The sequence below is a fragment of the Zootoca vivipara genome, chromosome 14 (assembly GCF_963506605.1).
Source record: "Zootoca vivipara chromosome 14, rZooViv1.1, whole genome shotgun sequence".
Classification (NCBI taxonomy): domain Eukaryota; kingdom Metazoa; phylum Chordata; class Lepidosauria; order Squamata; family Lacertidae; genus Zootoca; species Zootoca vivipara.
In genome coordinates this window covers 36681143-36707670 of record NC_083289.1, presented here as the reverse complement: position 1 = coordinate 36707670, position 26528 = coordinate 36681143, and the positions used below count along the sequence as shown (strand labels likewise).

Sequence of the window (26528 nt, the reverse complement as noted above, 5' to 3'; positions counted from 1 at the left end):
TGTACCACCCCATTTTACTTTCCACAGTGGTAGCCATGCTAGTCTGCTGTAGCAAAACACACACACAGAGAGACAAAAGAACCCAGCCCACACTCAGATCTCTGAGGCTGTGCTGTAATTTGTTCACCTTTCCTGCAGGACTCCTTGTTTTTACACACCTGTTATTCAACCAGCATCCTTCAGTCACACTATCCTTCTCTATGAGAGATTAAAAGGCTGCAACGTTTGCTGTCATTAATTTGTCAGTAGCAAGCTAGGGCCGAGGTTTATAACTCCAGATGAACAGTGTTGTGCAGTCCTACCCAGAAGCTTCACTGAGTGAGCTTATTATTATCATTATTACATATTTATTTCAGAAGGTGTATATATTGCTTGACTTACAAAAAAGGATGAAACAACAAAATCACCAGTAAGAAAGTTATAAACTATTTAAAGCATTCAGATAATTAAAATCAACATAAACAATGCATTAAAACCTGTGTCAACATTCTACATGCCTGGATATGCTTGCTTAAAGAAATATGTTTTTATTAGGCTTCAAAAGAGAGAAAAACGAAGGCTGCTTGATGTCAAGATGCAGGCAGTTCCAAAGTACTGTATATCACCTGGCACCTCTGCCAATTCTGCAGCTCGAAGAAATCAAGTGGACATATCTGAGGTCAAGCAATCTCACAAATGAACTGATCCCAATCTGTTAAGGGCTTTACATACTTATATATCAGTGGGTTGTTGTTTTTTCCTACGTGGATATAGAACTGCACACTTACTAAATATCACGTGAGGCGGCAAAAACTATGGATTATATCCAACGTTAGATCCATTAAAATTAGTGGACATGTCTTACTCTGGTCCACTGAATTCAATGTGTATAACCGACCTAGGTTACAACGCATTTATTCCAGTCTGCGACGATGGCGTAGGACTGCTTACGTAGCGCCCGCGGCCGATGCGGCATTTCGAAGCGGCGCTCCCTCTATTTGCGCCTGCGCCCCAACGCAATTCACGGCGAGGCATTCGAACCGTCAACCGCCCCCCGATTCGAATCTGCATCGCGGCTGGTCCAATGATCATCCCGCGGCCTCTGCAAACGCCGGCTTCCCGGGCCCTGCCCATCCACGTTCTTTGCTCCGCCCACTATCCAATCACAAGCCCGGATGGGTTTGAAAAAGTGAGCGCGCGGTTGCTAGGGAGCGGGGGATTTAAAAGAAAGAAAGAAAAGGGCGTGGTTCGGACTCAGGTTTTGTGCTTTCACAGCCGATTGGTTAATCCGTTCGTAGGCGGGGGCGGGGCTTTAGGCTTGAAAGGAAGGCGCTTTTTGCTGAATTAGAGTTTGAGTGGGAAGGGGCGGGATTAATTGGGACTCCTCCCACTTGCTGTATTGGCGCTTACTACGAATTAGCTACCGTACTTGTCTGTAGATCCGCGCTACTCTGCGCTCCCCGAAGATACAGGCGGTCCCCGAAGATACAGCGGGAATGAAAGCGGGTGGTGAGTGCCCATCCCCGGGGAGTCAGGCCTGGGTAGCCTTTACGGGTGGGTGGGTGTCTTTAAACGAGGATGCTCCGTATATCTGACTGAGCAAACCTGGATGTTCCCTCCATTTTGCTCCGATGTAAATTGGGGTTTGGGAATTGGGAGTCCAATTAGTAACTAATAATTAATGAGTAGTTGGACACAATCTCTGGGATTTATCCGTAGCGATTACCTGTGAGGTACTGAGCCAAAATTCTGGTTAGTAGTGCCAGGAAAGTAATATCCACTCTGCTGAAGGGGGCCTTCTCCTATGTAAGCGTTGAAATAGGTGCAGCCCAAAATACTCCTACTAGGGAAGTAAATCCCTTTTAATCTAGTGGTCCGTAGTTCTTAGCAGGTTTAACATATGATCGTATGGTTTAAGGCAGGCACCCCCAGACTTCGGCCCTCCAGATGTTCTGGACTACAATTCCCAACTTCCCCGACCACTGGTCCTGTTAGCTAGGGATCATGGGAGTTGTAGGCCAAAACATCTGGAGGGCCGCAGTTTGGGGATGCCTGGTTTAAGGCTTCAGTTCTATACTTACGCAGGCTTGGATCAAGACAGCTATGCTTAAAATGAACCCACTGAAATATATGACAAGATACTGGTCCCGGGCCTAATTAAGTCCCATTAGTTTTAGAACTTGATTAGCAGTTCAGTCCTTACTCAGAAATCCTCTTGCATAAGGGATCCCGCCCTTATTTAGAAGAAAATAAGTGAGGCTTGTTGTTGTTTAGTCGTGTCCGACTCTTCGTGACCCCATGGACCAAGGCACTCCTGTCTTCCACTGCTTCCCGCAGTTTGGTCAAACTCATGTTGGTAGCTTCGAGAACACTGTCCAACCATATCGTCCTCTGTCGTCCCCTTCTCCTTGTGCCCTCAATCTTTCCCAACATCAGGGTCTTTTCCAGGGGGGCTTCTCATAAGGTGGCCAAAGTATTGGAGCCTCAGCTTCAGGTTCTGTCATTCCAGTGAGCAATCAGGGCTGATTTCCTTCAGAATGGAGGGGAGGCTTAATTCCAAGTAAATCTCATTCCGGGTTCTAGCCAGCTCACCCCCTGTCCCATATATGATATTATATATGCCTGCCAATTTAGGATAACACTTCATGAATCCATAGCTGCCAAATTATCCCTTTTTTTAAGGGATTTTCCCTTATGCTGAATAGGCTTCCTCGCGAGAAAAGGGAAAACTTGGCAGCTATGCATGAATCTGGAAGCTTATGCCACAGTAAACGTGTTAATCTTTAAGGTACCATTTATACAGTGCATACTTTCTATTGAGACACCAGAAGTCCTAGGCACATAAATTTTGGAATGATGGATAAAATATGAATGGGGTGAAAAGGTATCTATGCTAATAGAAAGTGGGGACTGCTAGTTAACTGCTGATCTTAACCTCGCCTTCCATGTGTGAAAGAATTGTCCTCAAATGCTTCGGTTTTGCTAGCTCAGCTAGTAAAAACTTTTCAAACTGCTTCAACAGTTCGCGCAGGCTGTGCGTTGCAAAGCATTTCGTTTTTAGGCAGTCTAAGTGGGACCTGGTTTGCACGTTCAGGTTTCCTTCCCGACTTTTATCTCCTGTTTTTGCCCAAAACAAAACGAAACCGGAGTTTATTTTTTTTTAAATGTAAATCTCAAGGAGAGGGCGCCCCGGTAATTTGGGCGGGTGGATTTAAAAAGGAAGCGGAGCCTATAGTGGGGCAGGAGTTGAATGCAGTGGCTGGGGATTGGCTTGAGGCTTTTTCATGTGAATGAAACTCAATTGCAGAATACTTCGTGCTTGTTGTAGTCCCTTGGACCCCCCCCCCCCCCGCATCGGACCCAAAAGCAATGGGTAGTTTTAAAAGCCAGGATTATTATTAGGAGGCAAAAGTGTAGGGGTAGGATATTCTATCTGAAAATGGTACGGTAATCGGGAAAATGCCTGGGTTTTTTTAAAAGCAATTTTAAAGAGAACTGTTCTAGTTCTCTTGTGTTTTGTGGGTCAGAAGCACAACATTCTATTTTAATTGGGTTTTTACACTTCATAGACAAAAAAAAACAGATCAATTTTTGTACTGATACAAAAAGAAATGGAAACTTCTATCAACAGCTTCCCTTAAAGTGGGTTTGTTTTTTAAATCAATATTTTGCTTTTTGTATAAAAGCATATATCTATTAACTTCATACAGAATTAGGATAGTATGACAGGCAAAGTAACCACTTCTGCTTCTACAGGTGGGTGCTACATTTTGACTCCCAATGGCACAATTATGCAATTTTTCTTTATGTGCCATTCATACAGTCTGCAACATTTTGATTTGCTTGTCTATGGTTATTTACAAAAGTAGGAAATGGCATTACAGTGCCAATCCATGTTTCAGATCCCCTTGATTTAAATGGGATGGTGCAAGAGGTGATTGAAGTTGCAATCCTGTATGTACGCTTTTATTACATTTATATCCCACCTTTTCTCCAAAGAAAGGGTGCACAACCTGCAGCCCTCCAGTTGATTCTGGACTACAACTCCCACCAGCCCCAGCCAGCATAGTCAGTGATCAGGGGTGATGGGAGTTGTAGTCCAACAACATCTGGATGGCTGCAGGTTGTACACCCCTGCTCCAAAGAAATCAAGATGGCATGCATGGTTCTCCCTCCATTTTATCCTCACAGCAATTCTGTGAGGTCTGTTAGGCTAAGAAAAGTCACCCAATGTGCTTCATGGCTGAGTGGGGACTAGAACCCTTGACCCCCAGATCTTAGTCTAACACTCTAACCACTACACCACACTATCTCTTAAACCTGGGAGTAGCTTACTTCTGAGTGAACCTATATAAGACTGCACTGCAATTCTCTTGAGTTGATATCCTTTAAATGTGCAGCACATTCTTAAGCATGTGTGAATGGAGTGATCTAACTCTACAAATCACCAGCTGAACAGTTTTGGGGATTACCTGTTACTGATATCCCAGGCTAAGAATACTGATCCTTATTTGTCCTAATATCTCACCCTAAACATTTCTACAGCCAGCTGAGCTGATGAAATATGTTGCAGGGTGATTTATCCTAAATGAACTTGTGTGGAACAAGCTGTGATGTGGTCTTTTCTGTCTTCCCTCTCTGCAGGAGGGCACAAAATGTACTGCCAACCACAGACGTGCTGATTTTTATTCTGATGCATGCCTCTATGTTTGCACCTCTTGTCTGATGAAATACCTTGCGCTTGCTTTAGTGACCCACTGCAGGTGCTCCAGGTGCTTCTCTGTCCCTTCAAAGCGAAGAATGAGGAAGAGACCCAGGGTCCTGACACTGTTGTGCCTCCCGGAAGATGTTCTGTTTCATGTTCTTAAGGGGCTGCCTGCTGAAGACATCCTTTCCCTCCGAGCTGTAAGTTTTTTTTAAAAATATATATATTTATTGGTTTTATAAAATTGAAAACACATTTAAACACAAAAATACAAGGATACAAAAATACAAAGAATCACATAAAACACAAAAATTCAAAAAGAAAAAGTGAACTATATTTATCATTTCATATATTCTGACATTGTTGACTTCCTCATGTCCCTCCTAACTGTGTTTCATTGTATATCATCCTTAGTTATTTCATACTTCAAATCTTCTTATTTTCACCTTGACTAACATATTTCACCTCTTATTACTTCCTTAACAAACATTTCAATTCTTATTTATCACTTATATCTAAATCTTAATATACTATAATACCTCTACAAATCCTCCTCTACAACCTCCATGTACTTCCAAATCTTATATTAAACATTTCCAATATTGCAATTATTTCTTAAATAAACTTTAAATTTCTTCCACTCTTCTTCCACCGACTCTTCTCTCTGGTCACGAAGTCTCCTGGTCAGCTCGGCCAGTTCCATAAATTCAATCATCTTCATCTGCCATTCATCCACTGTAGGTAGATCTTCACTCTTCCAATTCTTAGCCAATAAAATTCTCGCTGCTGTTGTGGCATACAGAAAAAACGTATTTCCTATCTAACTATCCCAAGTAAATAAGCTTCTGGTTTCTTAATAAAGGTGTTTTTCAACACCTTTTTCATTTCATTATAAATCTTCCAAGCTATAAGTTTAACCCCTGTAGGAATACTAATTTATTTAGCATAGCTTTACTCCTCCCAAGGCAGCATGTGATTAAAATATAATGCTGTCTAACAATAAAATCATTAAAAGCCAGGAAAAATGAATTGTAAATATTCAGCCTTGGGCTGGGGAAGCCTGAGGATCTCCAGATATTGGACTACAACTCTCATCAGTCCAGACCATTGACCATGCTGGCTGAAGCTGATGGGAGTTAGAGTAAAGCTTGTGCTTTTGTTCTCTTTCTACAAGCAGACTAGTATGGGTGGAGATTGTTCCAGATAACTTGGACCCAAGCCATTGGGACTTTTAACCATTAAAACGAGCCCTTTAAGTTGGTTTTAGAAACCCACTGACAGCCAGTGTAGTTGGGATACTATCAGTGTTATATGATCTAGCTACCTATTATTCCCGACACTTGGGTATCTGCATGTTCCCCAAGTCAATTATCTGAACCAAATTTAAAGTCTCTTGTGGATTGTTCTGTCTTTTGGAGTCACAGCAAAATCGAGTCCTCATATTAGGATTTTTACATCTGTTGCGGCTCTGGGGTGATGTAATAGTTTTCTGGAAGCTGAAACGTCTTCAGCTTTCAGGGCTAAATTAGTTCATACTGTAAATTAAGTGTTAATGCTTCATTTATTTGGTGCCAAGGGTCCTATGGGAATATGGTTATCAGCTCACCCTTCACAGGAAGTAACAGTTGGAATGAGGGAGCAATATTTCCCCACAGCATTGCATAGAGGAGGTTTGATTCCCCCTCCCTACATGCCACAGTCCTGATTGTGTGCCACCCAGCTTCTCCTTTACAGAAAAGAAAAGCACACTTTATTGCATGCATTTCACACAGGGGGGCGCCAGCCCTTTTAGACCCACTGGCATATTTGGATTTCTGAGCTGGTGTTGTGGGTGCCACCCTCTCTGGTCCCCATATCATTCCCCGGCATCAAAAGAGAGAGTATGCAGTTTCCAAGAGATCTGGGTGAATGTCATATCCAGTAGAATTACAGTAATCTGAGCTTTGAAAAGCACATAGAGCTGGGAGAGGAAGTGGAAAAGAGTGCCATTCTTCCAACTTTTTTAATTTTATGAACCTTTCAAGGAAGAAAAAAGGTAACAATCATCACCACTTAACGAGCTAGGGGGCAGTGAGTGGGTGCCAGGGAAAGACTTCAAGGGCACCACTGTGCCCATGGGCACCATGCTGGCAGCCCCTGATTTAATCTCTAGTTTGGACCTCAGTGCTTGAAAATGGGAAGTGTAATGCTGTGTAAAGATGGTGGTTAATGGACCCTGAGCAGGGCCATTTTGAAGCCCTGTGGTTGTAATTACCTGCTTGTCTCTCTTCTAGGTTCACTCTCATCTTAAGTACCTTGTAGATAACCATGCTAGTGTTTGGGCCTGTGCAAGTTTTCAAGATGTGTGGCCTTCTCCCAGCAACTTGAAAATGTTTGAAAGGTAACTTGTACGAATTTTAGAAAAAACTTTATTATGTTCAGTCAATTCAATAAAATGAGTATTACATCTGTAATGAATACATTGTTCTTATTCCGTTCTCTCCCAGTAACATCCCCTTGGTTCCCCCCCCCCTCACCCTCCCATTGACTTCACAACCGTATCTAAACTCATCCCACTTTTCCTTTAGATGTTCTGCATACCTTGTTCTTCAGTTTCATAGTATTACATAGTTTCTTACAACATTTAATCTTTCTTTGTCCCATTGTTTTACTAGCTTCGTTACATTACTTCAATCATTTATTTTGCTGATTTCATTACATTACTTCAATTGTTCATAAGATTTTGTTATTGTAGAGCCCTTTAAATGTCCGAAAGATAATTTGGATTTTCTATCTTTTTTTGTAAATAATTTAGAAATGGTTTCCAATTGCTTTCTGATTCTTTATTTTTTTTTACTACTGATTTCATCATATTTTTTCGCCAAATTGTAATAATTGAATAATTTTTCTTGCCATCAAGATTAAGGAGAATGACATGTTCAAAGATCAGACACTTATTATTTTCAGCGGGTGGTGGTCAGTGTGCTATTCAAGAGCTCTGTGTTCTTCTTGCCTGCGTTTTAAATCAGAGACTTAATCTGAGATCTCTTTCTCTGGAAAATGCAGATATTTCAGCTAACCTTTTTCATAAACTGCTGGAGTAATGCAAGAAGTGGACCCGAGGAGTGGCACCCTGTGTGTGGAACGTCTTGCCTACATATATTTTGGAGGCTACTATGTTTCGATGGACAAATACTGCTTTGTATTTCACTGCAAACAGGGTACAGTGGTACCTCTACTTACGAATGTTTCTACTTACGAATGGAGCTCTGTCCGCCATCTTGGATGTGGTTTAGATAGGATTTTTTCTGCTTACGAATTTTTAGATAGGGTTGCTTCAACTTACGAATTTTTTCCCCCAATGCATTCCTATGGGATTCGACTTACAATTTTTTCGACTTACAAATGTACGTTCGGAACGCACTAAATTCGTAAGTAGAGGTACCACTGTATTGGCATTTGTCCATAATACAAAAGTGAATCAATCCATTCTCTAGGATACTCTGGTAAAATATGTACTATTGTCTTCGGAGATAGATGGATTTCCCCCCTCCTACAGTGGGTAGAAACCATTTGTTCTTTGAGTGTCTAAGACAGAAGACATTGCATCCATCTCTTTGCAGTATAAATACAGTAGATATCTAGTGCCTTTGTGTTGTTTAATTGGAGGCTGGGGGTATCATCCTCTTACTGCAGAAGGTCTAATCTTTCTACCTGTATTTTGAGTTTACAGTGAGGAAAGATGGAGAGTGCAGCCATACTAAAATTTGCCCCTGCTTTGTCTTATGGACAGTGGTGATGTGTTGCAGGTTGGATGTCAGTTCACATACATACAAATCTAAGGAAGCTGTGTTGGGGCCACATGGAGGAAAAATCCAAAACCACAGTTGGACAATATCTTTATTAGGACCAACCAAAATGTCATAAAATAGTGACCAACCTTGATGTTAACACAAAGGAGGGGGAGACTAAGAACAGATACTTAGCTGGATGTTGTAGAGAGAAGGTGTGTATCAAAATATAGGTGGCAGACTTGACTGGTCTCTGCCACATGCTACTGGTCTCAGGTGGACTTATACGATTCTGGGTCAAAGAAGCAATGGGTAATCCCTGTCTTTCAAAACATAAATCCAACAGTTACTCATATCTCTCACTAGGTTTAACTGGAACTCACTGTCTTTGTTAGGCGGAGAACAGAGGTTGGCACATAGAATGCATTCTCAGGAAGGTTATTTAGCAACCAGTGGCAATTGTATCACCAATTTCTGAACTGAATCTAAGCTCTCTGTGTTTGGTAAAATCTGGGATTTTCAGAAACCTGTATTCCCCCCCCAAAAATAAAACTCTCTATATTTGTGCAGGGCTGCAGAAAAGGGTAACTTTGAATCTGCTGTGAAGCTGGGCATTGCCTACCTCTACAATGAAGGCTGTAAGTCATGGGTATACGCGGAAATGCTTACATGGAAAATATTTGGGAGTATGGTGTAACTGCGGCAGACAGGGAAAACCTATGCGGTGCCCCACCCCCAGTTGTTGCTAATGAGGGGAATTGGAACCCAGCATTTGGAGGGCCGCAGGTTTCCCCAACAGTAAGCTAGAGGATAAGAAGTTGGCAGTAGGGTTCTGTAGACTTGGCTATATATAGTCCTAAATGCTGGTCTTGCAATTTTCGTATCAAGGGAACTTTCCCTTTCTGTAACGTGTTTGGTAAGAGTTGTTTGGACTTATACAACAATTTATGGCCGCCATCTTGGATGGTTTAAAAGCGGAGAGACAAATTCATGGAGGCCAAGGCTACTAGCCCTGGCGGCTATGTTCTCCCTCCACTGTTGGAGGCATTGTGAATACCAGTTGCTGGGAACCAGGTGGGCAGAGTAGTGCTGTTCCACTCGGCTCCTGCTTTGGGGCTTTCCATAGGCATCTGGTTTGCTGTAGTGTGAAGAGGCTTCTGGCCTTGATGGGCCATTGACCAGATCCACCAGGGCTCTTCTTCTGTTCTGAATGGCAGCAACACCTGAATGGGTGCCTCTTTCCATTTTTACATTGCCTGTTTGCATGGTGTGTTAGTCCTTTACGTGCACTGTTTTATGTATGGTAATTTCGTACATACATACATACATGATTTAATTTGTATGCCACCTTTCCACAGTTCAAACCATGCTCAAGGCGGCTTACAACATGGATAAAGTACATACCGGTAGCTACAGCATAACAAATATAGTCATACACAACAATAATAATAATAATAATAATTATTATTATTATTAATAATTTATTATTTATACCCTGTCCATCTGGCTGGGTTTCCCCAGCCACACTGGGCGGCTTAGAAACAGAAAAATAAAACAAAATAATCGATTAAACATTAAAAGCCTCCCTAAACAGGGCTGCCTTCAGATGTCCTCTAAAAGTCTGGTAATTATTTTTCTTTTTGACATCTGGTGGGAGGGTGTTCCACAGGGCGGGCGCCTCTACCAGGAGGCCCTCTGCCTGGTTCCCTGTAACTTGGTTTCTCACAGCGAGGGAACCGCCAGAAGGCCCTCGGCACTGGACCTCAGTGTCCAGGCAGAGCGATGGAGGTGGAGACGCTCCTTCAATAAATACATTTAAAAATACACATCCAAACTGATCAATTTCCACATAAATCCCAACAAGATCTAAAATAAAGATACAAAACAGCCCCACCACAATGAATCACCCAGCTCAAAAGTCTATTTAGCAGTCTCAGCTTTTGTACCTGGAGTCAGTCAGATCATGCCCTCCCAGGCCAGGTAGAAAAGGCTTTGCAAGGAAAAGATCAGGTCTTCCAACATTTACCGCCAAAATTTCAGCTTGCATAGTGACAGGAGGAGGAGGAGTATAGAGAACCAACCTTCGCTACAATTCATGTTTCAAGAAAACTGTTTCCCTTTCTACTTCTTCAGTATCAGTCTCCGATGAGGGTCGTGCAGAAGTGAATGGGTTAAAAGCATCTCGCTTCTTCAGCCTGGCGGAACGTCTGAACACCTTCGCAGCCCCATTTGTTTGGCTTTTCATTCGCCCACCTTGGTCTCTGAGTGGAAGCTGTTGTAAAGCTGTGGTCTACGAGAGCCTCAAAGCAGAGTGTCAGCAGCAAAAGGTAAACTGGCTTATTTTGTAGCTTTCTGACTTAGATAACTCTTTCAGCCAAGACTTACCTTAGGCTTAAGCTTCTGTTGCAGAGGGAAGGATTAGTCATTCTATCTAGCCAAAGACACAGTACTGTATCTTAATTTTCCTGAGTGCTTACTTTCTGAGGGTAGGGGGCGGAGTTTGCAAGCCATACCACAGAGCATCCTGAGAATAATATTTCCTTTTTAAAAACAATAATCATGTTTCTGGCCACTATGAGAATGGCCCCTGAAAATCTGTAAAGCCTAGATGGGGCTCAGTTCAAATATCAGGAAGATATGCAAAGTTGGTCCCCACTTTCCATTGGTAGCAGAAACAAAAGCAAACTAACTTGCAGTGTAATCCTATATACATCTACCTGGAGAAACAAGAAACGTAGATTTCAGTGGGGCTAACTCCCAGATAAGTGTGTATATGATTGCATCCTTGAACACTAGCTCTTCCTGCCCATGAACCATGAACATGCCCCAGTTGCTGCGTCTCCAAATCCCCCCTGGTCCTGCAGTTCCTCTTTCTTTCCTGAGCCAATTAATAGTTTCCTCTTAATGAGGTCTAGGCACCCCACTGATGACATGACACCCCCTCCTTCCAATTTTCTTTGAGTTCCTCAGGCTCTGCATTAGAACTTCTTAAGAGCTGGTCCTAAGCGCTCCCTGAGCAGGCATGCTGTTCCCCTTCATCAATGTTGGGAGTTTGGTGAACATATTGCAACGGTGTTCAGAAATAGTCTGGTAGGACTGTTGGTTGAAAGGATAAATAAAACTCAAGGTTTATTACTCATGGCAAAGAAAGCCATTCTAAGTATACGTTTTGCATGTAGCTGATATGGAGCCAAGAAGATAGCACTACCACATGGTAGCCCACACTGAGTGAACTGGAGGAGGAAGGAAGTAAAACCTGAAAGGAAGTGATCTGCTTCACCAACAAGTGGGTTACTAAAAGAGTAGGAATTAGTAAGGGGAAAACCTGCTTTCTTTTTGCTGCCTTCCACTAGTTCAGGTAACTTACTGCAAACATTGTTGCTTTATTCCGGAAAATAGCTCCTTGTCTTAAGTGTATTTCTGGATTATTTATTTATTTATTCCATGAAATTTATACGCTACTTGTTTGTAAAAAAACAAAACAAAAAAAACAGCCTCTAAGCGGTTTGCTAAATAAATAAATAAATAAAAATTAAAAATTACAACCATACTTAAAAGCATACAAAAGTTAAAATGCTTAAACAAATCAAAATTACCTCACCTTACCTTTCTAAGCATTTGGGTAGGCTTGTTTAAAAAAGAATGTTTTTAGCAGGCACTGAAAAGAGTACATTGAAGGCGCCTGCTTGATTTCAATAGGCAGGCAGTTCCCAAGTGCAAGTGCTGGCACCCTTAATGATATGTTTCTTGCAAATATGGGATGGGTATGATATGGCACCTGTAGTGGTGCCAATTCCACCGATCAAATGGTTGAGTGGGCACATGTTGGGGTAAGGCAAACTAGTCTCATGTTATGTTACAAAAGTGATGAGTTCAGGGACCCACCAGTCTTTGGAAGTCCAAAGGAAAACTTATGTAGGACAACTTTGATGATGCTCGCTACTTGGCTTCTCTTTATAATGAATATGCCCTTCTCCATTTCTTTTAGGCTCAGAGAGGCTCAATTCTGTATTGCCTAGCTAAAGTTCTAAATCTCTTTGAGGTAAGGCCCACCCCCATTGTGACTGTCCTACCATGCCAAATTTACCAGATCTATTGTGGGACTTTGTAATTGCAACTACTCAAGCAATGTTAACAGAGTGATTGTTGATTGCTGTAGCCAGTTGAATCTGTATCTTATTTTTAAATGGTTTTGACTGGTTAAGTTTGTTTTCTTTGTAAATTGATATTTGTTTTTGTCATTTTAGGCAGACAGTGGGTGTGGTGGTGGTGGTGGGATATAAATGGACTATGAGCCGGAAATGAAAGTGTTGGATAATGATATAAACCATGTTACGTTTACGCTTAATAAAATCAAATATGAAAGATTAGAACAACTAATCTTGTCTGGTTCCAAGCTGAGGGTTTTTAGATATCCTTTCTACAGATATGAAACACTTGCACAGATAATAAAGAGAGACAATCTTGCACAGTCTCTAAACATAAATTTACTTTTCTCTCTCTCCTTTTATGCTTCTGAGGCTACAATCTTAAACCCACTTGCCTGGGACTCAATGAGACTTCTAAGCAGGCACGTATAGGATCACACTACAGTCATACCTCATGTTGTGTCCGCTGCGGGTTGCGTTTTTTCATGATACGAATGCGGCGGACCCGGAAGTGTTTACTTCCGGGTTTCGCCGCATGCGCAGAAGTGTTCTGCGTTCTTCGCACATGCGCGAAAGCGCTGCTCTGGTTGCAGACTTTTTGAGGTGTGAGCGGCATCATGGAATGTATCGGGTCCGCAACCCGAGGTACCGCTGTATTGAGTTAAATCTTGCACAATGGTTTGGAAGGCAGGAAGCAGGGGCTTCTTGGATTTCCTTGCATACTGCTCACCAAATTATTTAGGTTGCAGTTTCCCCTGAGCTGTAGGCTTCTCAGTTATTGGAATAATTAAACCTTGGAGGGGCTTGCAGCTGAGACCATTATAGCAAACACTGGATCTCGGTGGCTTTGTGTGGGGGTGTAACTGAACAGTTGGGGATCAATAACTGTCACCCTTATTCACAGGATGAAGAGAAAAGAAAAGAAGCTCTTGAAATGTTTGAGAACTCATCGAAGCAGGGATGCTTGCACAGCGCCTACCTCCTCTGGGAAAATAACAGAAAAGCTTCTGTGAGTATATCTGACACTGATATCATACTGGCAGGATAAAAAAAAGGCTTGAGGAGCCAGGCAAAAGATGTTTGTCTTATAGCTTCTAGTAGGAGACAAAACACTCTACTCAGACAGCTGATGTTGAGAAGAATGGAATGAAGGCAGTAGTATGGCTTGGTGTAGGGATTTGGATTTTGTTGTTTGCTTGGAAGAACGCTTCCTTCAAGAGCTGATGTGTACATTTGTGGGTGGCTGAGCATAATGATGACCTTGATAGAATAAAAGTGCATAATCATAGTCTACCTTCCAAGTAAATACAGTATCAGTGCTGAGAAAGTGGTGTGTGTCTTTGGGACTCCCAGTTTAATTCTGAACAGCGGTCCTCAAATTTGCAAGTACAATGGTACCTCGGTTTTTGAACGTAATCTGTTCCAGAAGACCGTTCGAGTTCCAAAACGTTCGAAAACTGAAAACTCAATACAGAAGCCTCAATAAGGAAGTCACATGGCATGTTCGACTTCTGATACGTGTTCGGAAACTGAAGCATTTACCTTCCGGGTTTACGGTGTTCAGAAACCAAAACGTTCGTCAGCGAAGATGTTCGGAAACTGAGGTACCACTGTATAGGAAGTACGAAAGGGAAGATAGTTTGTTAATAACTCAAAATATGCAGTATCTTACTTTGCTTCCATTCATCCTTGTAGATGTCAGACCCTGGTAGATACCTTCAAAGCCTCAGGAAACTCAGGGATTATGCAGCCAAGGGCTCTTGGGAAGCCCAGGTAAGACTGTCACTCCTGAATCTTTGTTTTTCCCCACTTTGTCCAACTGCTATCAATGGTGAAGCAGAAGGTACCTGCTGAATCCCTCTTGACAGAGTACTCCACAATCCTGTGTCGACAATACTAAATGCTCTGTTTCTTATTTGCTGTCACACGAGCCTTGCCAACTTGGGGAATAACACTCCTGCAGATGACCTCTGTGATCCAGTTGGGATATAAGGGTTCAGGCAGCACTTGAGGTTCAGGTGGTCCCATAATTTATTTTTGTTATGAACAGTTAATGCCGATTCTAATGTAGCCACGCTTTACTTAAAACCCTTTCCCCTTCAGAGCTGATTCGTGATGTGATTGTGTCTGTGCCATTGTGCTGCTCAGTGGGATCCCTAGCCAATGAGCTTACCTGGCACCATTGGCTGGGTGGGAGAAGTTTTCTGCTATTTTAATTTCCCACGGTGCTTGTAGTGATGCTATATTGTGTACTTCGGTGGTTTTTTAAATGTTGCCTGCAGATGGCAGAATGAATGGAAGAACCAAAGCAGGCATTATTAGTTATCGTGGGTCCCCTTAGGACAAGTTATTGTCCCCAGCCCTGCTTTCCCTGAAATATTGAAGATGGTGTCATTAAAATACGCCAAATGCATCAACTATTACTTGAATTATTGGTGTCTCAGAAAAAGCAGAATGAGTTCTTTCTAGTTCTTGCTTTCTGGAGATGAATTATTTTCCTTCTTGATTTGTGTTCTTTTCCTCTGTTACACAGATTGCTCTAGCCAAAGCTTGTGGGAATGGAAACCAACTAGGGCTGGAAACAAAGGCCTCCAATGAGATGGTGTCTCAGCTCTTCCAGGCCTCCCTCCCTCTCAGCAAGCAGAGCATCTTCACTGTTCAAAAGGGAATGAATGAGACAATGAGGTAGAGTCATAGGTGGCTTGAAGGAAGGAGGGAATTGTTTGCTGAAGCAGAAAAGGCTGCTTGCTAAGTTGTTATTGCCAGATGCTTGTCTATTATAGTTCTCCATAGCATGCTGTGCAGAATGCTAGGTTGCTACAGGGTGGGTTTTCTTTTTGGAAATATACTGTAATTGCTCTTTTTTTGGGGGGGGGGGAGAAGTACTGCCGCCTGCAGGAAAAGACACACATGTGCACAAATATATAACTTCAAAAAAACTAGTAGATATTGAAAGATATTTTAAACTGCTCAGGAGCTGAGTTTACTTCTGTCTGGTTCAACTATGTGTTATGCTTGGTGGAAAGAAAGCCGCAAGCTACCCCCCCCTCCCATTATTTCTGCCCACTACTTTAATGTGCTTACATCAACTATTAGCTAGAGTGGGTGCGGGGAACCTCTGGCCCTCCAGATATTGCTAAACAACAACTCCCAACAGCCCTCGCCATTAGCCATGCTTGCTGGAGTTGTAGTTGAGCAACATCTAGGGTGCCAATGGTTCCCCATACCTGAGCTACAGTGATCTGCTTTTAAAAGAGAATTACTTATGATATAGCATTTAAGCTCTCCAGTTAGTGGCAGTTTGGACCATGCCAATCTGGCATTGTTCCCCAACCACACACACCCCCACCCCCTGAAAAACCACAACACTCTAAATGGCAAAAAGCATTCATAGATTTGATTGAAAACTTACTGGCCTGTAAAAAAACTGCTCCAAGCCTTAATATGGAGGATCCCAGCATGTTCTATTTTTAGTTACAATTATTTGTAATTGTCACGGTGGCCGGAGAAGGCTACTTCAGAGTAACGACTCTACACAGCTCTGCATTTTGTCTTTTATTGGTGCTGAGTATTTACAGTGCTAATGGCAGTGCTATTTACAAAGACACATCTGTTCAGCTTGAATCAGAACCTCCAAGTAGCTTTTGGCGCGTCTTGCGCCAGCATAACAACTTGGGGAGACCCATCCTCTTCCCCCGACGCTTTCTGCGAAGTTCCGGAGTTGGGGGGACTGGCCTGCCCCCCTTCCTTCCCCCTTCCTGTCCCACCTGGGACGATGGCTCTTCTACCCTGCCAGAGCCTTGGACACCACTTCCTGTTTCCCCACTTGAGCTGGAGCTTTCCCTCTTTTCAGCCTCGCTCGGGGCTGGGCTGGAACTCAGGAGGGGAGGGGCTTCGCGATATCCCTTGCCCCTCACAGTAATGAAAGAACATTGTGTTATATCCTAGTTATTTCTGGCTATTTGCATGTTTTATTCACCTTTTGTCTTGTTTTCTCTTCTGTCGTATGTTGCTCCCAGCTCCTTTTGGAGGACAGCAACTCACATATGTAGTTGTAGTTGAATGAAGTTGATAGTGTAGCTATAGTCTGCTTGCTTTTAAATGGCTGCTCCTGTTGTTTAGATACATTCTGATTGACTGGCTGGTAGAAGTGGCCACCATGAAGGATTTCTCAAGCCTCTGTCTCCATATGACAGTAGGGTGTGTGGACCGGTACTTGAAAATAAGATCTGTATCCCGGGCTTGTCTTCAGCTTTTGGGGATTGCTTGCATGGTTATTTGTACACGGTGAGTAACTTGACTATTGGCAGTAGTGATGGTTGGGCTCTTCTTAATGAGGACTGTACCTACAGGACAAAATTATGGTCTGCAAAGTTTTTCTGAAAGTTGTAGCAGTACTAGCTAACAGGGTGGATTTGATTTAAATCACTAGTCAGTAAGACTTGATTTAAATATTATTATTTTTACAGAAAGACTCATTCTTGCTGGTATAATCTTAATATTTACAACCAGATGAAGGTTTCATTTTTGGAATAATAAATTTTCAGTTTTTACAGTTATCTCAAAAATTACTGATTTGGTTATACTATTAGAAATACATAGACAGATAATTATGGAATCGTGAGGTTTAATAAGTTAACTGTTTATATTTGGACAACTTTTCTGCTATACTTTATTGGAAGGAAGGGAAAAAATCATTTCCTTAATAACAATTTAAACTATTTAACTAAAGTAATAACATTATAGCATATGTGTTTGTTAACTGATGTGGTTAAACATTAAAAAAAAAACTTAGACTGAGTTTTAGCACACATGAAATATTTAAAACAATTCCTTATTTCCTGATGAATAGCCTTTGGACTATAATGTAACTTAAATAGAAAACTATCTTTAGAAAGATTTTTTTCTCCAAAAGCATTTTATTTAAAAGACCCGATTTAAGAAAACTGATTTACAACAAAAAAATCAATTTTTATCCACCCTGCTAGCTACAGGGCCATAGCTGCCAAGTCTCCCGTTTTTCATGGTAAACCCCCGGATTTTAATCCGTTTCCCGCTGTTCTCCCGAATGGAAAAAAATCCTGGAAATCCCCCGGATTTCCTACCTGCCATAGGCTCCATTTTGGGTGCTGGCGCCGCCCGATTTCCGGTGCCCAGACATGGGTAGCGCGGCACTGGAAGTCACTTGTACGCATGTCTGGACATGCGTAGAAGCGACTTCCGGTGCCGCGCCGCTGCTGATCCCGCATTTTTCAGCGGGAAACTTGGCAGCTATGCAGGGCACTTTTAAAACATTATTTTTTAATAACAATGGAAAAGTGACTTCATCTTCTACCAGAGCTGGTTGCGATTTGCAGGCATGGTCACTCTTTCTGAATAGATGGAACCTGCTCAATTTCACAATGACAGCTACTGTTGTTCTCCTACAGGGTAGATCACACTGGGAATGGGTGCAATGGAACCATAAGGTGGGGCAGCATGGGTCCTCAGGAAAGACTGGGGTGTGGAAAATGTCACACCCCCAGCAAGCACCTTTTACCCCAAGGGTCATAGGTGAAGTGCTGTCCCTAACTGATTTTGGGGGATATGGTGGAGATCTCAAATTAACTGACTGGAGTGCCCTGGAAAAATAATGAACTGTGATCAAAAGTTATAACTGTCCTCCCTTCTTGAGCTATGTTTCCTTAGTCTGCTTGGTTTAGTTGGCCCCTCAGAAGCTTAGGAAATCCTTGATCCACCTTGACATGCCTTGTCAACAGTGTGATCTGACTCAGAAACACGAGAAACTACACTGATTCACCTTGTAATTTGGAGATCGCACAGAGCTGATGCCCACCGCTGGTATTTTGCATTCCTGCTTTGAGATTAAAAGTAATTCTTCATGTTTCCCAGATGCTCTCCAGTGTAACCTTACAAATCAGCCTCTACTAGTTTAACTGCTTCTTTAAATAATGTATGTACACACAGAGAAAGAGACTTGTCCATTCTATCTGGTGTGGGATGAGTAAACAGATCCACTATTCTTACTCTGTGTTTGGGCCTTGGTAATAATCCATCTTTTGTTACAGTTTTATCAGCAAAGAGATTCTGACAATACGGGAAGCTGTTTGGTTAACAGACAACACATACAAATATGAAGATCTTGTCAGGATGATGGGGGAGATCATTTCTGCCCTGGAAGGAAAGATAAAGGTAAGCTTGTAGAGATGGTGAGAGCCTTTATAATCTAGCTGCCATTATCAGTAATGCAATGCTGAATAAATAGATGCTGGCCTATATAAAGATATGGCAGTAAGATTATGGTTTATTGTACACATATATATACCTATATATACCTGAGTCTTCAATGGAAGGGGTGTAGAACATCATATCCCAAGAGTCTCTCATTGCCCCTCTGCTAGCTTCAGCAAGCTTGGCTGAAAGCAGCAGTCAATCATGGCTACCAGTCTCTCAGTGCAGCCTCCTCCAGCTAGCACTGCATGGAATTATGCTTACGTCCTCCTTCTTGTTCCCAGTACACCTTTAGATTTCAAAAAGGCGTTCCCAATGTCCCTTAATGGCTCAGTACTTAGCTAGTCCAGCCATGCTGGTTTGCATAAGCTAACTATGAATTTTTTGTCTGGCACAGTTCTGCAGCTTGTATTTTCCCATCATATCCTAAATATTATCTAAATACTACCATTTATTAGTTTCTAATATTCACTAACAGACTCTGGTACCCCAAACTCTGGTAACAAAAGCCCAGTAACCCTCACCTCAAAAACGGGATAGAAATGTAAATAATAAAATGCATGTGACTTTAAAAAGAAGTTTCTTTCTTTCTTTGTTTGCATTGAATAGCCAACCTTTAGCAAAGAGGGTGTTTCCTGGAACAGTACACTGTGTTGCATAGTTCATGTGTGTGTTTGCATTAACCCTATTATTCTGCCATGTTTTTAAAGATACCTACTATCCTGGACTACAAGGAAGTACTGCTGAACATAATCCCATTGGAAAGAAGAACTGTGCATCTCTACAGCTTCATTTGTGAACTTTCACTCTTAAACACAGGCCTTTGCATATACTCTCCTGCCCGTTTGTCTGCAGCGGCCTTGCTTCTGGCCAAAGTATTGCACAAGCAAGGTAATTTTTTTCCTGCTGATTCAATTTGGGCACCTTTGGGGGAACAACTTCCAGCAAAATAGTCCCATTTTAGCTCTTGTCTGGTTCTCCTGCTGTAGGGGTTGAATTGATTGCAAGGAGGACAGGGAGAGCTTGAGTTTGGAGAGGTGGAAGTGGCTTCTTAGGATCTGGGATGAACAGTTTTCAGTCAAAGAGCTCAGGCAGTGGCCATTGGAGTACTTGGGAGCATAACTGGTTGTCACTATGTTGAATGCTTTCATTTGAGAATTTAGTTAAATAACACACTGTGTTAGAGACACAATATTGGTTATTTTGTTCATTTCTTCTCTCTCTCTCCAGCTCATCCTTGGACAAGTCAGTTATGTGAAACCACAGGGTTTTCCCTCGAAGAACTGATACCCTGTGCACTGGATATCCACAAAAAATGGTAAAAAGCATCTTCTGCTCTCCTAGATATGCGTAGGATATGAACAACTCTCCTTACTGCAGGCTTGTACAGTTTTTCGTCAAGAAGGGAATGAAGCAGATAGTAAAGGGTTAACTCCTCATACCTCTCTGTTTTCTCCTGCACAAGCTGATGCATCCTCTCTCATCACATCCTCAGCTGTGTCAATAACATACACTTTAGTCTTCCACTTAGGAGGGAGGGACTGGACCCTAGAGGTTACGGTACATGTTTTTGCATGCAGAAAGTTGTCCATATTTCCTCTTTGGCTTCTCTGATTAGAAGTACCTGAAGTTGGTCTGTATTCCTGAAGTGGAGGGCAAGTGCAAGCTGCAGGTGGCTGGCTCAGGTGTAAAAACAGGCTGGTTTGCAGGAAATGGGGAGTAGCTAATTGCTTAAGCAAGCACAAGGCTCAAAACCAGGGTTTAGAGGACTGAAAATGTTGCACGCAGACAGACCCATAAATATAGCATTTCTATCATAATTATTTGCATCATTCAGTTTATTACCCACCGTTCACCAGCAGCTCCCAGGGTGTGTTGCAAAAATTGGAAATAATGCTAAATACAATTATAAGAAATTACAGTGACAGGAATAGGGTGGTGAGTCCTGAAAACTTATATTGGGGGTCAAAGACCAGGGATGTGATGACAAAGCTAATCAGGCTGAAACCAGTGCTTTCTGTCTAAGGAAAGCCATAGCTATTTCTTCTAATTACCCTCCATAGGCTCTGCTTAAGCCTTTTTGCTGACAGTGTGAGTGCTGGAAAGCTTTCCCAGAAGACAAGTTGGGTTGCAGACACTTCCTATTTTCAGTGCCCACAGAATAAAATATAAAATGGTGATCTGGGAGCAAGGCTGTCAGTAGAACAATTGGAGTCTGAAGCCAGGTTTGGAAACCTAAAGGGAAACTTCACCACCCATTGGTTCTGTGTAATGTTTGGTGCTTCTGTTAAATTTATCCAGTGACTCTAAACAAGGGGTGTACTTACCATCTCCCCCTCTGTCTCGCAGTTTCCATGAGGATGTCCCAAAAGATTATAGGCAGGTGTCCCTTACTGCTGTGAAACAACGATTTGAAGATGAGCGCTATGAGGAAATTGGCAAAGAAGAGGTACTTCTAGCTGCTTTTGAGGGAAAGAGAAAGGGAGAGTCCCAGTATCTGAGGCTGCAATCCTAAACAGCCAGCCCTTTTGAACTCTCCAGGACTGCATTTTAGTGCTGCTCTGGTTTGCCAGAAGCGGCTTTGTCATGCTGGCCACATGACCTGGAAGCTATACGCCGGCTCCCTCGGCCAATAATGCGAGATGAGCGCCGCAACCCCAGAGTCGGTCACGACTGGACCTAATGGTCAGGGGTCCCCCTTACCCTTTACCTTTACTGTAAATCTATAAGGAAATGGAGCACAGTAAAATGTGTTGGATGGGTAGCGCCAAGTCTGGGGGAGTTATAGGTTGCCCACCTTCTGGAGTGGAACCCCTTGGTGACAAAGCAGATCTTCTGGGGAAATTTTCTGTGCAAATTTGTGTTGAAAATTTTTCATTCTGCGTTGGAAAACTTTCTGATGTGCTAGCAAGTGATCTAGTTCAGCATGCTTATTTTACTAGCATTTAGCAGGCAAAGTTAAAAACGATTAAGCTGGCAAGCTTTCCCTAATACTGTACTGTGTTTGTAGTTAGCATCCATTTATTTGTTGTTACTAATAAACTTATAAAATGGATTTTTCCCCCATGGAAAAACCACTGGAAAATATTCTTCTCATCACTTCACATTACCAAAACAGAAATGGAGAAGTTGCTTCTTGTCAGACAGGGAATATAGTTAATCTGCAAGTTTCTAGAACCTCCATATGGTAGTATAGATAAAGTGTTAGATTAAGTGTTCTGGTCTCCATTCAAGCCACGAAACTCACTGGGTGATTGTAGGCCAGTCACTGACTGGCAGACTAACCTACACCACAGGATTGTTGTGAGGAATAAAATGGGATGTCCACGTAATGATAAGTAACTTTACATTTCCTTCAGTAAGCCACCTAATATTTAAGAACTTAATAAAAACTACCATTTACCAATAAAAGGCAATGCCACTTTTAATTTCCTTTTACAGACCTGATCCAAAGTAATTTCATTGCAAACCTGCCCTTAACTTGCAGATTTGCTGATTAAAACTAGCCCATGCCAATTTCCACCCACAAAACCTCTTGTTGAACTTATTATAGCCTCAGTCCTATCCATATTTGTGTGAAACTAAGCACAGATGAGCTCAATGGATTTACTTTCAAGTAAAGATGTGCATGTTTGCATTTGTAACTGGTACTTTATTTTGTTGGGGAGGGTGACTGGGGCAAAATCCAGAAAACTACTATGGCATCAGTGGGTGAGTTTTAAGAGCATGTGTGACTGTAGCTATGCTCACTTGTCTTAGGTGATGAATTACAGCCAGCTCTGCTCGCTGCTAGGAGTGAAACATGAAGATCCAGAGCCCGACTCCTTGTACATGAACACAGTGGAAACATTTCTCACTTCTCCATCGGGAAAAAGAACTAAAAGGCAAGTCTGGTCCCTCTGTTTTACCTGGATGGGATGGGGTATTCACTGACTACTAGAGAAGTCCTCTGGCATTTGTAACCTTGTACAAACTGGAGTATTGGCTTCTACCACCCCAGCATGGATCTCAGCTGCTACTCTGCTTTGCTCATCTATTGAGTGGAGAGCATGTGGCCCTCCAGATGTTGCTGGACTCCAGCTCCACCTAACTCAATATGTCTACACTTACTGGCAGAAGCTCCTCTGGGAGTTACAGCCAAGGGGCTTTTTTCAGCCCTTCCTAGAGTTGCCTTCCAAAGCATGTGGTCTACCACTGTGTTAATTGTACTGCCCATTTGCAAGCCATCAGTACTGGACAGCTCAGCAAACAGTTGAAAATGGAATCTTCCTAGCTTTCCAGGTCTAGCCAAGAAAAGGTTCCATGTGTCAAATAACTAGCTGGCTATAGATAGTGCTCAAAATGGGTGGTGGTGGTTTTGTTTACTATTAGACTAGGCTTGGTTGTGCTTAATGAAAAGGAGTGGAATGGTTTTATGATTGCTTGAAAAGAAGTAGGGCAGCATAACACTCAACTTCGAGCACTGACTGTGGAAAAGCTGATCCAAGGCCCCATTTTCTCTCCCCCTTTTGACAGTATTTTATTAATGGTCATAGATATTCTTTCCACAGGAGAAGAGAAGACAGCATCCAGGAAGACAGGGGAAGCTTTGTAACGACACCAACAGCTGAACTGTCCAACCAGGAGGAGAGCCTTCTAGGGAACTTCCTGGACTGGAGCTTGGATTCCTGCTCTGGTTATGAAGGAGACCAAGAAAGTGAAGGAGAGAAGGAGGGAGATGGTAAGGTTTTTTTGGGGGGGTGTCATTTGGGGGTATTGCCATCTGGCATTTGGGGTGGGGTGGGGGTTGAATTTAGGGCACACAATCAAGTAGTGGAATAGTAATACTTGAGTCTGAATGCTTCGCTTCAGAAACAAAACCTTGCTCGACATAGAAAACTGGCATATTGGTTGAAAAGCGTTTAGCTCCGCTAAGCAAATTTCATGTGTGAGAAGAGGGTTTTTTAGGGGTACGTGTTTGAGGGGAACAGTTGGATATGCAACCTTTACCTGCATTGTTACAGAGGGTGGTGGTAGAATTGCCACTGAATTATTTTGAATTGATCAAAGAAAGAAAGAATGGGGTACTGTTTTGTTTTATCAAAGCTAAACATTAGCATTTTACTGTAAGAGGGTAAACTTTGACAAAATTAAAGCACAAAAAGTGGGCACTTAAAGTACACTACAAAGATTAGTCTTGATTGTTTCCCCCAGTAGGGTTTATTCAACCAACTTTTCTGTATAGTTACAGCTCCAAGTGGAATTCTGGATGTAACTGTGGTCTGTTCGGGCCCTGAAGAACACTGCTTTGGCTGTTGTGAAGAATCCAGTGATGAAGAGAGCATTGCCAAAGAGGGATCTACATATGACCTAAATAATTATGACCCACCAGGTGCTGGGAAGGGATGGCTAATGCACCACAGCCAACCAAAGGGCACCATTGAAGCCAGCTCTGGATATTCCTCTGTCAACAGTACCAGCCCTACTTCCACTATAGATTGCAACTTTGGAGCATCTCCCAAAGCTACCTCAGTGCAGCCTCTGGGCCCTGCCAAGAACAAAGGCGGTTCTCCTCATGACTCAAAATTATGTTTACACTCCAGCAGAAGGCAAGCAAAACGGAAAAATGTGGCTGAGTACAATGAAGAAGAAAGGATGAACTTGGGCTTCTTAAGCCTCTGATGTCCTGGTGCTGTTTACTTTAACAACAAGCAGGTGCAAACATGGTTGAAGGCTGCACTGTACATGGTGGCTCATGAGTTGCATAGCCTTGGTCTCGCTGAATGTTTACCTAAAGAATTTCCCCCAAGACTTGTTGCTGTTGTCTTCCCCACATATTATCCTGTGGCCAAAACAAGATTTAGGCACTAGCAGGCATAATTGTGGCATTTCCGCTGCAGAATATGGCCCACAAAAAGCCTTCCTTTCCCTTCCTCCCTTCTGTTCCGTATAAACTATGTCTGCCCATGACATGATCAAGCATTCTTTACTAAGGTTCTTGGCTCTGCTCAAATGCCTTTCTTCAGTATCCCAAGAGGTGGATACTTCCCTGTTAGTGGTGCTGAGCTTGGCCCATCTGAGGCCTTTGTTGCCTGTGAAGTATTTGGTCTGAGAGTTGAGATCTGCACTGCCTCTTCATTGCTTCTGCTACTTCAAAGCAGCTGCATCTACTGTAGTTTACTAAGAAGCAAAGTGATCCTGTTTACCAATTTATTGTTTAAAGGCTGGGGGCTATTTTTGCCCTTCTGTGCATATTAAGCAATATAGTGGCTTTTGTGAGCTAGCAGCAAACAGCTACCTGTGGGTGATGTAATCTGTTTTAATAATTTGGATAAGTGTCCTATATTTTTCTATTTTTCTCTTTATTTTCCTCTCAATATTCTTTCTCCTTTCCCTTTTTTCTGTTGTTATCTGCTCCTTTATACTAGGCCCCTTTGATTACTAAAGTGTTAAGGTTCTACCTCTGCTATAATTGCAGTGGTGCTTGAAAAATTATTGCTACACAAGTTTGATGATGGAAATTAATTTTACTTGAATGAACTGTTACCACTTCAGTTGTCTCATTGTCTGAAAAAGCTCATTTGGTTCATGGGATCTATGGATTGAATCATCCTTCTTACAAAGCTGATCACACTAAAAGCTTGGACATGTGGACTTGAATGTTATTCCATTAGACTGAGCCACCTCCATGTGCTAAATTTTGAAATGGTGCCTGCAACCCTCTGCAACAATTGTACTGGTATTAAGGATTTTGAACAGGGACGCAAAATAAGGTTTGGCTTCCTTCTTTCAATTATGCCTCCTTGGAATGTATACCCAGGTACAAAACTTGTGTGTTTGCAATTAACTACATGAATCTGAAAAACACTGGACAGGCTTAAATGATTTTTTTAAAGAAGGTAATGTCAATGACAGTTCATGTTGGCTAGTGATGTTTTTTTATAAAAAAACAATTTTTTAAAAATATAACAGACTCCTGACTTTATTCAGTTCTCTGATGTGTTTAATAAAAACTACAAGAGGGTCTCCATAGATGAGTCTGTCTTATCACCGGCAAAGGAGAAGCTATATGCTAAACTTGCTTATTGATCCTCTCCGAAACATAGCGGGTGGATAGCAAGGAGACACAAGACACGTTTATTTACTTAGTAAAGTTTGTTAGCTGCCCATCAAAATTCTGTATCTAAGGTATGCTGCATCTGATAAAATCAGTTTAAAAGCTGGAAGAAATTACCTGCACAGAAGCTGCTTAGCACAAGGTATGTTTTGAGTACCAGAAGTGATCTTTGTTGAAAGCCCTTTCTGGTTGCCCCAAGCTTTTCTTATTTCAGCAACCTGATTTTTTGGGGGGGGGCATAAGGATTTTGTTGCTAAACTGCCATCAAAATCTGGGGGTTTATGCTGATCCACCAGCAAATCTCCCAGAGATGTACGACTCCAGATCTGCCCACTTGACTTAGGCTGTGGTTTTGGTGAGAGTGAAGGCTCACATTACAGAATTCTCTTAGGGTGGTACCCATCTCCCCACTTTTAAGTAAAATATTAGAACATATTTGAGAACCAGTGTGGTGTAGTGGTTAAGAGCGGTAGTCTCGTAATCTGGGGAACTGGGTTTATGTCTCTGCTCCTCCACATGCAGCTGCTGGGTGATCTTGGGCTAGTTACACTTCTCTGAAGTCTCTCAGCCCCACTCACCTCACAGAGTGTTTGTTGTGG

At 42.2% G+C, this 26528-nt stretch overlaps 1 protein-coding gene across 2 annotated transcripts; it reads left to right on the top strand.

Annotated features, from left to right (window-relative positions):
- The first annotated feature begins 1436 nt into the window (after positions 1-1436).
- On the top strand, positions 1437-25732 carry CCNF (cyclin F). Of its 2 annotated transcripts, XM_060282504.1 has the most exons (17): positions 1437-1488; positions 4730-4884; positions 6958-7064; positions 9025-9092; positions 10588-10781; positions 12443-12496; positions 13507-13611; positions 14298-14375; positions 15136-15287; positions 16725-16889; positions 18671-18794; positions 19544-19724; positions 20064-20151; positions 21183-21282; positions 22593-22717; positions 23384-23553; positions 24058-25732. In XM_060282504.1, exons 1-17 carry the CDS (start codon positions 1476-1478, stop codon positions 24492-24494), a joined length of 2316 nt encoding a protein of 771 aa, XP_060138487.1. In that variant the 5' UTR covers positions 1437-1475; the 3' UTR covers positions 24495-25732. The 2 variants fall into 2 exon arrangements, with proteins under 2 accessions (XP_060138487.1, XP_034987534.2); XM_035131643.2 differs by lacking the exon at positions 1437-1488 and having other exon boundaries at positions 4662-4884.
- The last annotated feature ends 796 nt before the right edge of the window (positions 25733-26528 follow it).